Source organism: Heterodontus francisci, chromosome 19 (assembly GCF_036365525.1).
Source record: "Heterodontus francisci isolate sHetFra1 chromosome 19, sHetFra1.hap1, whole genome shotgun sequence".
In the NCBI taxonomy this organism is placed as follows: Eukaryota; Metazoa; Chordata; class Chondrichthyes; order Heterodontiformes; family Heterodontidae; genus Heterodontus; species Heterodontus francisci.
This window is the reverse complement of record NC_090389.1, coordinates 66753892-66771223: the sequence shown is the minus strand read 5'-3', so window position 1 is coordinate 66771223 and position 17332 is coordinate 66753892. Positions and strand designations below refer to the sequence as shown.

General features: G+C 39.5%; 1 protein-coding gene across 5 annotated transcripts in view; it reads right to left on the bottom strand.

Moving 5' to 3' along the window:
• Positions 1-17332, bottom strand: part of vgll4b (vestigial-like family member 4b) — a 122491-nt gene that overhangs the window by 24268 nt on the left and 80891 nt on the right. For 4 of the 5 annotated variants that reach the window (XM_068051840.1, XM_068051842.1, XM_068051843.1 and 1 more), the window contains one exon: positions 15127-15313. In XM_068051840.1, the coding sequence (XP_067907941.1) occupies positions 15127-15313 (187 nt within the window). Of the gene's footprint in view, positions 1-584; positions 651-15126; positions 15314-17332 lie in introns of those variants that run through there. The other variant, XM_068051844.1, reaches the window with a different exon arrangement.

Below are 17332 nucleotides of genomic sequence, written 5' to 3'. Positions count from 1 at the left end.
AACAACTTCTGTACTTGGAGCTTAAAATGTTCACTGACCAATTAGTAAACTAAACCTCTATCTAAATTCTCATGGTTTTATGCATAATTTTCTGATTACTTAAAACTGAATGAACAAATATTTACTAGAATATTGCATTTTTTATACTATTATAATAGCTAGAAATAGATTGACATTGGACTGCTTTCTTCTTTAATCTGCAAGATATAGAAGTGGAGACTTTAACTTGGTGTTTGTATAGTTAAAGCTTGTATCTTGATATAAGAGGTTAATATCATGCAGAAAGTTTGTACTCAGGATTGCTAATATCACTGGTCACTTGGTATCTTCTATAAAAAAAGTTTATTGGTGGTTCCAGTTCCATGGATTCAACTTTGCTCTCCTAGGACCTGGAGCAAGCACAGTATCTTCTCCAATCCCTGCTGCTTGTGGGCTAATGGTACAGCAGGGAGATTGGTGTTCTCTGCTGAACAAATAATTTTACCTCTACAGAACACACTGACTCAAACTTTAAAATTAATTGCAGCTGAACATGGAACTACCATCTGTTTAAAAAAAACAGAATGGAAGGTTTTGGTACTAACCTCACTTTAATCATTGTCAAAAAGCATGAAGGCAGCCCAACGTCCTCCCACAAGAAAGTCCTGGGCCCCTGAATCTTGGCAGGCTATCTTATGAAAAGCTGGGCAGGCAGAAGCTATTTCAACATAAAAGCCCCTTGCAAACGCAGGGAATCAGCATGCTGCACATTTTGCTAATCTCCTTTGAACTGCACTAAATGCAAATGAAGTTACTGACCGTACAATACCACAATCATATTTAGTTCAAAAGGTTTTTTATGTTAAAAGGCATTTGTCAAAAGGAAACTGAAGACTTTCAGGGTTAAATCTATATGAATAATGTTCTACATTGTGCCAACTGTTATTGCTTGTGACATTTGTCTTCTACACAGATAAGAAGCAACTGATCAATATAAAATGTCATGAGAATGGATTTCTGTCAGGATTCCCAAACTCCCCTGTAGACTCTTAATGCAGCACATTTGCCTGCTGGGGGAAGGCTGATGTCAGCGCTTGTGAACACAGCTCACTGAAAAGGATAAGGAGGCCTTTGTTTTCAGCTGAACTGTGAAAATGAGAAAATGGCTCCAGCCGACAAACAAGAAACCCATGCTGCACAGGTCATCCCAAGCCCTTTGCTGAATGTTTTAAAACACAATTTATGTACTAGATATATTCCCTTTCACAGAGGTTTTTTTTTTGTCAAGGGACCTGGAAAAAGTGAGTGATAGCAGAGGGTTTTGATAACAAGATTCACTGGGTCTGTTGGGAATGGCCGAGAGGGGGCAGGGGGAGGGGGAAATTTCCTTAAGGAAAGACCTGCCAGAAAGATAATAGTCAAATTCTCATGTTACCAGTCCTGACAGTGTATCTTTCATGCATGTGGGGAATTAAACTAATTTAAAATTAAAGTGGGCGTATTTTGTTTTTCATCGTACAATTGTTCCAAACAATAAAGTGAATTCACCTCTCCAGTATATTAGGGTCAGTCCTATTAGTGCTAGTTATAAAAATAATTGCTCCAGTCCCAAATTGGTATTACATTGCTAAGGAGTAAAAATAAAATTGAATGTGCTTCCATTTTCAATGTTCCCCTATCAGGGCTCATATGAAGAAAAGTACCTCACCTGAACTGCATAAAAGTTGGCATCAACCTTGAAACAGAACCACAGCATAGTCACCACACTTGGGGAAGGGCAGGTGGAAAAAAATTGGTGTTTGTAGGGGTGGGAAGATGATTTTCCCCAGCCTATGTTAAGATTATGGTTCTTTACTTCAGACATTTCTAGTATCCTAGATATTAGAACATTGTGATTAAGCTGCTGCTCAAGTTCCATTTGTGTCAGATACAGACTTACATAAATCATTTCTGTTCAGATGGTTAAATTATATTTAAGAACCCATTTTATTCATCACCACCAACCACAGAAATAGAAATCTATATATATCAGTCTTCACTTAGAGTACAATCTGTTCTTTACACCATAAAATTTGCAGCAGAGTTGGATCCATGTTAGATTCACCTTGCCATGAACTGATCATGTAAATCAGGTTTTAGTATTTTACAAGTGCGTTTTTAAAATAAACTTATCAAGCTGCAACATACCTATGACTACACTACATAAATGACCTGAATTCATAATCTCAGTGCAAGGTGGTTCTATTTGGAGATATCATACTTGAAGGGACCTTGGACTCTAAAGAAGCAGCCAAGATCTTACTTAAAATTGAATAATATATGCATCTAGGCTGATCAGTAACGAATTAAGTTTAATATGTAATTGCACAAGGTAATACAAACTGGAAGTTAAAATGCTAGGCACATATACTCTCAATGTCTGAAACTTGCCAAGTGGGAAATAAATTAGATCTAGAAATCCAGTTGGCTTACCCAACAAACTTAAATAGCATTAGCAGTTCAAATCTACAGAAGGTATATGGTGCTCTGGTCATGTGACATACAAAACATAGTAAAATGCCCCAAGCTGCTTCACAGGAGCGATCAAATAATATGCGGCACTGAGCCACATAATGAGATATATTACACCAAAAGCTTTGTTAAAGAGGTAAGGTTTAAGGAGCATCTTAAATGAGGAGAGGTAGAGAGACAGAGGTTTAAGGAGGGAATTTCAGGCAGTAGGACTGAACAGCTGAAGGCACAGGTGCCAATGGTGTAGCAAAGAAAATGAGAAAAGCACAAAATTCCAGAATTGGAGGAGTCCAGAGATGTTGAAGGAATGTAGGAGATTATAGTGATAGGGAGGCGCAAGGCCATGGAGGGATTTGATAACAAGGATGAGAATTTTAAAATCGAGGCACTGTTGCACCAGGAGCTAATGTAGGTCAGTGAGCACAGGGGTGAACGAGACTTGGTACAAGTTAGGATCTGGGCAGCAAAGTTTTGGATGAGCTCAAGTTTAGAGAGGGTGGAAGGGCCAGCCAAAAGAGCACTGGAATAGTCGAGTCTAATCGTAACAACAGCACTGATGAGAGTTTCAGCAGATAAGCTGAGGCAGAGACGTCACGGAGGTGAAATTAGGCATTCTTGGTGGAAAAATAACCAGAGTTTAATACTGTCAAACGAACAAAGCCAACATGGAACCATAGAAGTTTACAGTACAGAAGGAGGCCATTTAATCCATTGTGTTTATCCTGGTTCTTTGCCAGAGCAAGGACAAGAGGTGACTGGTTTCAAATTACAAACAAGAGTTTAGGACAGACAAAAAGAAGTACTTCTCCACACTGTTAAGACGAGGTGAGAAAGGTGCCCAGGGGTCCCTCTCAGTCTTCACCTGGTCTTACTGTAACAGAGTTTAATTTTAAACACACCGTGTTCTTAGCTCCCCCTTGGTGAATCCTTGTTCAATTATAAGGCAAAGAAACCAGCAAAAACAGGCTTCCTTAGATTTAAAGAAAAAAAAGTTGAAATTTATTAAACTGAAACTCGAATTCAGTTAACGCCTACAGATACAGGACGCACCCATGCTAGCATGCATACGCGCTACACACATGCAAATAGAGGCAGAAAAGAGAAAAAAAAAAGTGGAAAGATTTGACGCAATATCTGAAGAGTTTTTGTTACTGTTCTTCGAGCTCACTGTAGAGTCCTTGATTGTAGGTAGATCTTGCTTTGTGTTGGGACCCAGTATTCTTCTTAAACTTTGCTCGCTGTAGGAGACTTTTCTCTCTTGGGGGTTCATGTATCTTCAGTGGATTCAGAGGCTTGTCCGAAAGAGATGGAAACAGACAGGAGAGATCTTCTCAGTCCAGGAGCAAACAGACACTCCGAGTTCAAACTGTATGTACAATTCAGAAAACACCGGGCTGGCAAGCAGGTTAGTCATGTGACTAACTGGTCTGACCACGTCTTGGATTGTATCACCTCAGCAGTCTCTGGAATGCTCCTCTTGCATACAATACCTGGTGATCAGGTCCACTTTGGGTTGAATGTGTCAGGGAATGGTCCTTTGTCCTTCCAATCACCATCTGTTAACATGCAAATATCTTGTCCAGCCACGGCTGATCTGTTTAACAAGTCCTTTCTTCACTTCAGTAACAGTTTAAAATCAACGTTCATGACAAAATTAATGAGCCTCATTCTTGGCAGGTGGGGGCCTAGCATGACATAACAAAGGGTGATGAACAATTTGAACAGACTGACAGGAAGGAGTCTGTGGCCAGGACATGGGACTTAGTTAAGAAACAAATGGGTGCTGAAATGGGAAAATGTTAAGTGTTGGTATTCAGGAAGGATAAAATCAAATGAGCTGAAGGATCTTCAACCAAACCTATCCTCTGATCTTGTGACATATTTAATAATCTAAATTGGGTCAAACAGTGGTACAAGGACAAAAACAAATGAGAACATAGTTTTGTACTGTTAACTTAAAATATATAAAAGCAGTGTTTTGTTTTGAAAGGCTATGCTTTGATTTACTTTCCTGCACCTAATCAAGCCTGTGGACTTTTTGCAGGTTATCTGGTTTTGGATCACATCCACAAGTTTGCAATGGTTTACACAGACCAGCTTTTAGTGCATGGGCCAAAGTGAGTTATGAAAGCCAGAAGTTTACTGAAAGCTGTATTCTGCAGGAGCTTAGGAGGTTTGAACGAAAGAAAGAGCTCTGGAAGTAATTACATACCATCCGTTTTTACTGGTATTAAATTGCAGGGGTGTTTCCGTTTTTCTTTATCTTAAATGCAGCTATTTGAACATGATTGTGACCCTCTGTACAGTCTGATGCAAGACATTATTTTCAGCTGACATTGTGAAAAACATGTCATAATACTAGCACAAAACAAGATGAAGCTTCCTTCTGAAATAAGAACAGATTATGTCCATCGAATACACAAATAGTTTTACTTCTTGATGAGCCAGATGTGTGAAAATAAACAGTTAAATCTTCATTTAGCACACTGCATTCCAATTAGTTGATTTCATAAAGGACAACCGAATCATCCCACAGTTGCATTAGTACAGTACATGTTAGTAAACTGGAAATAAATGAGGAAACACACAAATATAAAATGGCATACGAAAGAAAAATCCCAGCTCTCTTGCTTTATGGCAAGCATAAAACCTTAGTTCTCATGTTGCAACTAATGGGAATTCTGAAAAGGCCCAGAAGCACATTGATTTTAGCACACTCCAAGTCACAACAGTCAAAATTTATGTTATAAGTTTGCTTACTAGTACATATAGCAAGCACCATCATCACTCAGCCATGTTTTTTCCACCTGTGGGATGAAAAAAAAAACCTTTTCCTCACTCCATATTTGCTAAGATTCCTTACTGGTTAAACTTTCTAGCAAAAACTGTCTTCAGGAGTTACCAGGAGCATACTGCTCATTCAGCTAGTGGGTAAGCGCAAGGATAGAATGCCACCTTTGTTGCACTGTAGACACACAGTTACCGGCACTCCACATTTCCAATGACGCTATATTGGTTCCTGCCACCATGGATTTTTGGGAGAGAGACTACAACTGCCAAAATGAATCAGTGAAGTAAGTATGCAAAGTTAGTTCCTTCTGTACAACTAATACAAATAAAAATTGCTTACATAATATTCATCCTGTATGATATTTCAAGAGCTGGGTATGAAATTGATCAGGTAAATTCATATCCGTGCACTTGCTTTATTAACTACATTTTATAAATGAGATGGGACATCTTGTTTTGTGAACCAAGGCAGTTACAAAAACTTCTATTGTTATTCTCTACTTCAATGTCAGAAAATATGTTGCATTATGTCACCACCCACTTGTAAGTCATACATAAATCTTGTTGTGTTACCATACTGTATCATAAAAAGGAAACAGATTGTTGTGAATGGAATTGCATTCTTTCAAATTCTTCCCCTATAAAGACATTTAAATGCAGTTGAGTTTCCTTTCATAACAACACATTTTTATTACAGTTGTCGAAGTATATCACTTTTAATCTCCCAAATCACCTTCATTTTGTGGGCAACACCCACGTTTTTGTCCCAATCGCAAGCTCATCTGCATCTTTTTTTTTAAATGCATCTAATTACTTGGGTTTGCTGGTATGAATTGTGTCAAGCAGAATAAATGAATCAGCTATGGCAAATTTCAATCCCAATACAGCCAGAAATACAAAATCACTGGCTGCTCATGCTCACAAACTCCAAATTTCCTCCTCTCCCTCTACTACTCCCCCCACCGCCCCCCCCCTCCCTCCCCCCCACAGTGACCTCATCAACCACGGGTCAATATTGTTCCATTGAGACAGACACAATAGACAGGTCAGAAAGTCACAATCACAATGGAATAGAGGATCAACAGATCACCACAAATGGCTGAGGGGAAGGGGCTGGGAGACTAGAGTGTTGAGGCTGTTGCAAAAAGTCTTAATGCAAACAAAGGGAGGTATGCATCTCAGAATCCTAGATATGCTTCCCATCACACAAAAATCATCTGCAGCTGCACAGCTCCCAGAACCAGACGCAGCACCAAAAATCTCCAAACAATCTGGCAACACATCATGCCTTTAGCACTTGGTTGAATTGGCACATTACTAAATATTTTGATCAGGTTGAAAAAACTGTTCTACAAGCTAGATACTGATCCATTTTTATACCATTCATGCACTTAGCCTATTAAGCTGATAAAATACAGTGATGCAGCCTGCAGAATAAACTGGCTATCCATCAAGGCTTACTAAACATTAAAGATCTGTATATGCTTTATGACTACACACCACATTCTAAATGGAACTGGAATGCAAGGAATGTAGACTATTTCAGTTAAGCTCTAAATCTAAGTACTGTAAGTAGTGATCAGGAATGCATACTGCCTCTGCTGGCAATGTGCTGTGATCATTTTGTCTAGTCAGGAATAAGGGAAATCTGTTTCAACTTTATGACATTCATGGTCATGGGAACAGAGAAAGAAAAAAAAATCTCAAAAGCTTTTCCTCTCTATGCACACACACATATTAATACACAGATACACATATACATACATGCACATCCACTCACACACTAAGAACTGATAAGGCTAGTTATTGTTCTCATATTACCCTGTTATGAACAGCCATCTGAAAATTTGCTATTTTACAGCAACATAAATTTTAATCAGATGTAACCCAAACTCTGGGAACACTTTGGTATTTTCCACCTATCAAAATTAAAGGGTGGTATAGCACATCTAAAGTCAGAAATATTAGCCCATACCACAAACAGTTTTCCAACATTCACCATTTCATTAATTGAAAACATTCTAATGCATTTTCCAAACCCCTTGGATATAATTTTCCTCTCTTCCTCCTCAATTCCCTCCCCTCAATTTAGCATTTCAAGTACTATACAATCTCCAATAAAAGGATTCAATGGAGACCGAGGAGGATTGCCATAAAGCAGGAGAGAGGTAGAGAGACAGAGGTTTAGGGTTAGAATTCCAGTGCTTAGGGACTAGATGGATGAAGACATGCAGCAAAGAGAGCAAGGATTTCACAACAGACCAGAGTTGAGAGAAATGCAGTGTTCTTGAAGGGTTGTACAGTTGGAGCACATTACAAAGGGAGGGGGTGAGGCCATGGAGAAATTCGAGCATGAAGATGAGAATCTTAAAATGGAGGCATTAGTGATCTGGGAGTCAATCTAAGTCAGTGAGCATAGGAGTGATGTTTAGTGGAACTTGATGCAGGTTAGAATGCGTGCAGCTTTTTGGATTTGTTCAAGTTTATGGAGGGTAGAAGCTGGGAGGCCAGCAAGGATATTATGGGAATAATCAAGTCTGGAGGTAACAAAGTATCGATCGGAGTTTTAGCCAAGGCAAGGGTGATGTGCAATATGACAGAGATGGAAAAAGGCAGTCTTTGTGAAGGAGAGGATATGGGTCATAGGATGCCATGGAGACAGTGACAATGACTTTCGTCTTCCAAATGGTTTAATTGAAGGAAACTGCAGCTTATCCAGAACTCTATATTGGACAAGCAGTTCGACAATACAAGAGCTGTGTAGGTGTCAAGAGAGGCGGTGGTGTTGTAGAACTGGGTGTCATCAGCCTACATGTGGAACCCGACACCAAGTCCTCAGATATTGTCGCCAATGGGCAGCAAGTAAATGAGAAATAGAAGGGGACAAGAAGATAATCCATTGCAAGAAATTCTCTGGCTATGACTGGATAAGTAAGAGTGCAACAAGGCAAGAGCAATCCCACCCAGCTGGATAATAGGTGAAAAGCATTGGGGGAGGATGACATGGTCAAATGTGAGAAAGGCTGCAAGTAGGTCAAGATGAATGAGGAGGTTTACTGCATCATGGCCACAGTCACAGAGAATGACACTTGTCACTTTGATTAGGGCTGGTTCAATGCTGTGGCAGGGGTGGATATCTGATTGGAGATGTTCAAATGTGAAGTCACAGGAAAGATGGGCACAGATTTGGGAAGCGACAGCACATTCAAGGGCAATACCGGAAGAGTGGGAACCATTTACAGTATCAGGTATGATGGAGGCCAGGAAGGGAAGCTGGGTAGTCAGTAGTTTAGTGGGAATAGGGTTAAAAGAGCAGGAAATAGATCTCAGAAACAAAATGAGTTTGGAGAAGGCTCGAGGGGAGATCAGTGAGAAACTGCAGAAAGATGCAAATTCTGCATTAGGATACCCTTAACTTTGTGGGCAATGGGAGGGGGAGAATGTGACAGAATAGTTGAACGGATGGTCTTACTCATTGTGATAAAGAAGTCTATGAGCTCCTTGGTCTTCTTATTGGAGGGGAGGGTGGTAGGGGCAAGGGAGGGGATTTATGGAGACAGTAGTGGAGAAAAGAAACGGGGGGTGGTAATCTTTGCATTCCGGGATGATCCTGAAGTACTGAACAATTTTGGCAGAGGAGATCATGACCCGATATTGCTTGATGTGGTCCAGCCAGATCTGACTGTGAATTGCTAAACTGGTTTTGTGGTATACGCATGCAAGTCTGCACTTCTTGGACTCAAGGGAGGGAAGGGAGGGGCATGCCATTCTGGTAAATAAAATACAACCAGAATATTCTATGGGATTCTTGAAATCTGGGCATCATCAGATGTCCACTCCCAATTTGACAGGCTAGTAAGCTAATGGAAAATTTATTCTATAATATTCATAGCCAGGATCTGAACACTTACATTACAAATTTCTGTACTTTCCAAATGTCTTCAAAAGAGAAGTCGACAATACTATTTGAAACCAGAGTAATCATTTTCAAAAACATTTTCATAAACCCAGCAGCCATATTTTCCTAAATATATTATGCCATCATTTTCAGCCAGAATATATATTTTAGGTCTACAGCACCAAGTATAATAAATGTAATCATTATACTTGTATTTGGATCCTGCTTAGCACTTTGTAAATTCTCAAAGTACATCACACAATGAATAACTTTCTTGCACTATAGTGACTGCTAATGTAGACAATATAGTTTGAGAGTTCTTTTTAGGTTGATGATTCTTCCATTTTACATTTTGTGTCTCAAGTCTGATTTTTAACCCAAATTGTAGACAGAGCTCAAACATAGCATCTGCAATGCTAAAATCTTTATGTTGAGTGACAACATAGGAGGGGTAACAAATGATATAGGCTCATCCAACTGTTGAAGGGCTAAAACTGTCAGCACCCTTCAGGGTTCAAAGAAACTATAAGATATGCAGAAATAACAAAAAAAAGAAATGAATGCTCAACTTCAAGAAAAATGTTGCAAGTCATTCAGCTGATTTCCACCCCCCCCCCCCCCACCCCACACAAAAGAACTGCCTCTGATCGCATATTCTTTCTGTTGAAAACAGATCCACACAGAAAACAGAGACAGGCTGCATCTGCTCAAAAGGGACTGACCAGTCAGTATTTACATATTAAAGCAAGGATTTGACTGCAAAATTTACAGTTATAAACTTATAAAGTCACATGACAATGTCCTATGGTGTGTCTTTAGACTGCTCAGATTGGTGTTGATTTTACAAGGGCTGGGGATAATGATATGGTGTTGAGTTAAATTTCTTTATAGTTGACAAGACACAGACTCTGGTCACATTATGAACTCCTTAAAATTAACAAGAAAGTGGTTATGATTGACCAAAAAAGTATCCAAACAAGAGGAAAACTTCTGCATTTCCTGCTATGGTGAATGTTAAAATATCCAAGACGGTGAGGTTGAAGTAGAAAAGAATGGACATTTGGGAGATATTTATTACACATCACCCCAACGATATTTAGATGATATTAAACCATGAGGTTGAGTTGTTTATAGCCACCTAACCCTTGGGTTATATCACAAACTACTGAAAACACTAGTTAGTATTTGTTTAAAGCCACAGACTCTTAATTTGAGGCTATTTTCATTCATTCATTCATTCATTCATTCAATCAGGTACTTTTACATTATATTACTAGTAGAATTCTGACCCAGATACTTGCACAGTCAATGGCACTACCAAATATAACAGCTATCAAGTGTGGCGTCCTGACTGCAGTGAAGACCATTTTTTTCCTCGTCTCCCAAACCACTGTGGAGTGCAAACCTCACTAGTCTTACTTGTAAATGCAGTTCAGCGTGTCAATGTACTTGTATCATGATGCAAGTTCATATGATAAATGGAGCTAGCTCAATGCCTGCTCTTGGTGCCAAAATTTTTTCAACAGATTGTTTTTTTCATGCAGGGAAGAGGAATCTACAGTCTGCTGCCTCTACTCTCCAGCAATCAGCATAGAACAGCAGACTGAACCTGAGACATTCCTAGTCTGAATGGCTCAGCTAACATGCTAATAGAAGCTCCTGGGACTACAATTTACATTCTGTTTACATTTATTCTATCACTGAAGCAGTTTGCTAGAGATTATGGGTGTGACACCCTACATTTTGCACATAAATTTATATTCTTTAGGAAGCAGGAAGATTTGCAGCAGGCAAAGCTAAACCAATTTAAAGATATTATGCGCACAACCTAATCAACAATTGTAGACTTCATGTACAAGGAATTTCTTCAGTTGCACCTATAAGAATGCAATTCTTTCATAAATATTTGTGATTAACTCCAGCCCCTCACCACCACTTCAAGTTATCTTTTAGCCATGTCCCCTGGACTCCCAAACCAAGAGGGAGGATAGGTAGGTAGAGTGCTACTACACCATTATCAATTCCTTAGTGCAAATCAACTGCAACATGACTTGCAGTAACTTGCCACTGACTTTCCCTATCTATTAATTGACAACTTGAGTACTGGCGACACCTTCATCAAGTGGAAAACCCACATCTTTTTATCTCATAATACCCGTTTCATTAATATTTCAAAAGAAGTTACAAAAGAAGCAGTCCCAGACATCAGATTTAGTAAAAACCTTATTCCATGCCGGTGTTGTTTTGCTAAATTGAAATCCATCGACATTATTTAGTCAAGAGCTTATTATTAGGGAGCCATGAAAAAAAAACGTTTTTCTCTAAAATAAAAGCAAAATACTGCGGATGCTGGAAATCTGAAATAAAAACAAGAAATGCTGGAACCACTCAGCAGGTCTGGCAGCATCTGTGGAAAGAGAAGCAGAGTTAACGTTTCAGGTCAGTGACCCTTCTTCGGAACTACTAGTCACTGACCCGAAACGTTAACTCTGCTTCTCTTTTCACAGATGCTGCTGAGTGGTTCCAGCATTTCTTGTTTTTATTTGCTTTTCTCTATCTCAATCTCCTAAAAAGGTACCAAATTTTGATGAGGAGGCAGTGGCGTAGTGGTATTGTCACTGGACTAGTGACCCAGGGTATTGGGGGCATGGGTTCGAATCCCACCATGGGATTCAATTAATAAATCTGGAATTAAAAGCTAGTCTAATGATGGCTATGAAATCATTGTTGGCCTCCATGTGACTCCAGGCCCATAGTCAATGTGGTTGACTCTTAAATGCCCTCTGAAATGGCCCAGCAATCCACTCAGTTGTATCTAACTGCTACGGAGTCAATACGGACTGCAGCCGTTCAAGAAGGCAGCTTACCACCACCATCTCAAGGGCAATTAGGGATGGGCAATAAATGCTGGCCTGGCCAGTGACGCCCCAATGAATAATAATTTTTAAAAAACATACCCCATGGACAAATGCAGCCTTGGTATCTGATAGTGAGCGACAGCAGGATATCCCACCCAAGTGGATATCACAACCAAGACTGATGTTTTCCTCACACAAACACAGGGAGTCAGTGGAAATAATGAATTCCACCATCGCCCCCCCTCCCCCCCAACCTTTGAAGCCAGAGAGATTTAACCCAATTCAACTGCATGCCATTACCACCACTCAACGATTTTCAGCTGACCCAACGCATATTAGGGATTGATCGCAAGACTTTCCAGGCTTGTATGGTTCAGTCTCATTCTGGGCTGTGTACACATCAGCTTGGACCATTTGGAAAGCTTATACTAGCCACTCTACAAGCAGAACTTCTATGTATTTGAATGTTAACAGGAGTAATAAAGTACACAGGGTATAATTCCCCAGGATTACAGATTAAACTGGCAGTCATATACTGAAAACTTGCTTAGTAAGAAATTTAACAGTTAAGTGATTTTAGCTGTTACACTTCCAAAGACAAGATATAGTGAAAACAGTTAGCCTAGTGAATAGGATTATTCAGAAAAAACATCTGCATTAAAACGAGCTCTGTACTTGAGTTGTAAACAGTAGTACAGTATTTACAAAGGAATATCAGTACTTTCACCATCTACATTATGAATTGAAATCTAGACTTGGCGAAAGCAGCATCAGTACTTACAGCATAATTTTTTTTTTTTTAAAAGTCCAGTTCATTTTACTCTCCTACAAACTTTCACTTCTTATGCCTCAGAGGTTGGGCTCATAGTGGGACTAGGGTACCAGAGGCTTGCTGTGGCCACCTGTGGAACTGTATGCAGTGGCTATTATTTGCTTTAGTAACTGTTGGGGCAATCACATCACAAACATGTACTTCCACCAAGGGTTACTGGTGTGGTGATCTGGAACCTGTGTTGATTTTTCCCCTATTTAGTCCTGAAACACTAATGCCAAATGAGCACTATCAAGCTTCGACTGACAAGTTCAGTGCAGATCAGGGATTCAACTCAAATTCTTTTTAATCTGAATGGTGCAGTGCTATACTACTGTGCTTGCAGCATTTACTACCTACAAGGTGCACTGCTGCAATTCCACTGAGCCAAAGGTTTCATTAACTTCTTAATCAACAGAGAAATTCTCTCAATGTCAGACAAGGATATGACTGGTCTACAGTACTTCCCCTGGCATACCCAAAGGCTAAAAAGCCTCACAGTATAACCAGATACATGAATAATGGAGACACTTTGGAAAATTGCCAACAACTGCTCGGATTCATGGAGAATAAGCCAGGATTGGGTGACAGAGGATGAAAATCAGACTTAAAAAATTAGAAAAACAAATAAAAATGTATCTCTTATTGCACGAGAGTATTAAGAGTATTAAAAATCTCTGAATGCTTCTTTTTCTATATAAAGCAATGTATAAAACCATGTGTACAAAATTCCATTCATTGGCTAGCTGAGTGCTACATTTTAACACTGAGCACAAGAAAGAAAAACTCTCCATTTTCTTGAATTGAGTTTTCAGATCCTAATAACTGGTACCTTGACTATAACAAATGTATCTTTTAGAACAATTTATTCCAGTTAACGTACAAGTAACAGTTTTAGGCACATAAAAGCTAAATTATTCATATTCTAAGGTAGATTTGCAGAATCTTGAATTTTCCAGTAAATCAAACTTTACCATACAAAACTCCTGAGGAATTGGTGGGGGAGGGGGGGAACGAGGAACTGTTGGAGTTGTCTAGTGCCTGATTAAGATGCGACACAAGGGAAACTTGTATTGCATGTATTTTTTGATTTATTTTGTTCTCCAAATGTAGGAGAAGGGTAGTGGTCTTTTAAGATGCTGCAGTTAGTGTGATGGTCCTTCCAGATTACTGTTCGGTAGGGAAGTTCATGATTTGTGGCTAGCAGAGATGAAGGAGAAGCAGTAAGTAGCCAAGTCAGGATGGTGAGAGACATGGAGGGGAACTGGATGGTGTTCCTATGGCATTGCTGCTCATCGAACTCATTGGGTAGGGATCGAAGGGTTGGGACGTGCTGTTCAAGTACTGGGTGAATTGTAGCAGTGTACCCTGTAGATAGTAATGCTGCAAGGACAGTTTACCAGTGGTGGAAAAGGTGAATACTGAACACCATGGCTGTAGCATGGATCAAGTTGTGTGACACAAAGGAGAGCTGTACAGTGTAGATATAAAGAATCACAATGCTGCATACTAACAGTGGGGAGGGAAAGACTCTGCTGTACAAAACAGAATGAAAGGAAATCAAGCATCCATAAAGCAATGCCATGTGACAGGCTGGGGAGGCAAGGATTAAATTCTACAATAGGAGTATAACCCATCAATATGTGACAAGCTGAAAAAGAAGTCATAGTGCATGTAAAGCCATGATGCAAACTGGGAGAAAGGAGGAGTATGGTATACATTAGCATTACTACACAGACTGAAAGAAAATAAAGTGTGCACAAAACATTTATGAAAGACTGAGGAGGAAATAAACTGTTGGGAAATAGTGGATAAACAGAGATATCAAAGGATAACATGTTTCATATCCCTCCGCATCCCCCACCCCCCCCCCCCCCCCCACCTCTCAAATAACGGGTATATTATAGAATTCTGTTTTACACTAGAAGAATAAAAGAGCAACCTTAGAGGCAAAGATTTTGGCAGATTGAGAATTTGAATGCACTACACCCTTTTTTAGACATGACGGACTACAGTTTATGGACAGACAATGGCTCCATGCCATTTCCCTGTTCAAACTTTTACTCAGTAAAATCAGCAGACAGACCTAATAAAAATGTGTGTAGATACTAGAGTTCAAGGACAGGCTTTACTAAAAATGTAGCTCCTAACTGTTGTTGAATCTGCTCTTCATTCAGGTTGATTAAGCCACTGCAACCAGTTCCATCTTTTATAACTGATGTAGCTCAAGAGCTCCTAGTTTCCAGAATACGGAATGCTTCTAGTCAAGAAATACTCACACTTGAACATATAACCTGCTTGTTTTAGAGGCATGTTCATTCTCACTTTCCATATCATCTCCGCCCTGGTCCCCACTGAACTTCCTCTTGTTGGGGCTAATGGGTGGAGGTCCTGTGCGATGGTTGGTGAGTGCAGAGGACACTGGGATTGACTGCATCCTACCGTCACTCCTTAGTGCAGCTTCACCTATGGAGTAAATTTAAAAAAAAATGTTATTCCTCTCAAACACCATCCTTCCTACAGCAGGTTGTAAATACAATCTAGCTGTTTAACAAGATGCTTGTATAGGGTGAGGAGCTAAAAATGCAGCATGTTTAACAGTTCAGTAATGTACATTGCATTTCAATCAAGATCTTAGTCACTGAATGTGACTCAATGTACGACAAAAGAGTAACTAAACCCTCTATTTTTGTATAAAACTTGCTACTTTGCTTTACTTGCTGCTGTGGGAAATTTTGTTTTTCTTTCCGTACAGCAAGGGCTGTGGCAAAGGAAAAAGCAGCTTGCCAAACTAAACTTTACGAGTTTATTGGACACTGTTAATGTTCTACTGTATATATACGTAGGCATAAAAACCAAACTCCAAACAGACTCTCACACCCTGCCTACATGGGAAAAATAAGAGCATGCACCCAGGTCTGCTACAAGGCCCACACCTCTTCCTCAAACTACAAAAAAAAACGACGAACTGAACATTTAAGAGATTTATTGTCAATAGTTCTCCCCATTGCACTCAGTCAGTGAAGGGAAACCACAGTGCAGTTCACCAAACAAATGTCCTATTTTACTGGCTGGGTTGTCTCCTCCAGTCTAACCACACTCCATGGCAACCAAAATGACATCATAATTTTGGCAAGAAACACTTCGATAAACCTAGACTTAAAAAAAAAAGCCTCAGCAGCAGTTTGAATACATTTAATTTCGTTTTTGTCTTCGAGAACCAGATACTAGGCATTCCACATGCAGGATATTCATGTGACTTTTTACGAGTCATCAGTCTCATTACCAGGCAACATTTTGATACATTTCCAATTTTTCCTTCCTGACTGCTTATTCATTTGAGGCAACAAAATTCATTTACATGTATTCCCCTTGCCCAGCTGAACAGCTATGTATAGAATTTCCACCCCTCCTCCCCATGGAATTTTAACCTGGTGTTTGCCAAGTTACTTCTGCTCCCCAGGAAGGAAGTTCTCCCCCTGCCAACAGATGCGAAAAAGCTACAAAAATAAAAATGTGCCAGACAGGACCTATCAAGGCATTAAATGAAAATAAAATAAGACTTGCTGAAACTTCAGAAACGAACAGGCAATGTTACAATCGGGTTACAGAGGTTAAATCACATGAACCAAAATGTTTGCAAGAGTTATGATTAATCTCAAAATAGGAAGTAAAAATTGGTTAAGATACAAGAGATAAAATCTAGACAGTGCGTGATACAAAATGAGAACCAACAGCTTTTGCTTTTTCAACATTCAATATATTAGTACAGAGGTGCCAAAACTATTGTCGTCTTGAGCATCACTGGGCCTTGAAGGTTCAGCTTAAGCCATGTCCTCATTAATTATTATACACCTCGAGCTGTGGACACTAAAACTCTCAAGTGTTCTGACTGACGATTTATCTAACTAATGAAGCAACAAAACTATATATCACCTATTTCAGCACTCCAGTCTAGAAAATTTTAAAAAAGCAAATAAGAAATACAAGTGCAAACTGGACTTCAACAGTGAGATTGCCACATGTGGCACTAGCTCTACAGGTCAGCAGCCCTACATTAGCAGATCAACAGTGCTAACAAATCAAAACACATACATGCAAGGTATCAATTGCAGCAATAATTTGATTTGCTAAATTCTTGGTTCAGTGTGAGTTAACCGTCAACTGTCACCATACAATGCAAAATGCCCGATGTTTCTGTATGTAAAGCATTAAGTCCACTACAACACATTTTTCTGACCTCCTTCCACTGGCACATTATAAATTATTGTAATGCATAAAATACTATTTCCAAATCCCATTTTTAATAAACACTGCAGATTTGCACATCCTCAGCTGCAGCCAATATTTTGGTTGTGTTCAGCAGGAAAAAGGAAAGCAAGGGGTGGGGGAAGGGCCTGTCAGGATTCTCAGTCGGTTCTATATGATTTAATCTGGGCAGACCACAGTTACTGTGATAGCCTTCAAAGATACCGCAGCAAGCAA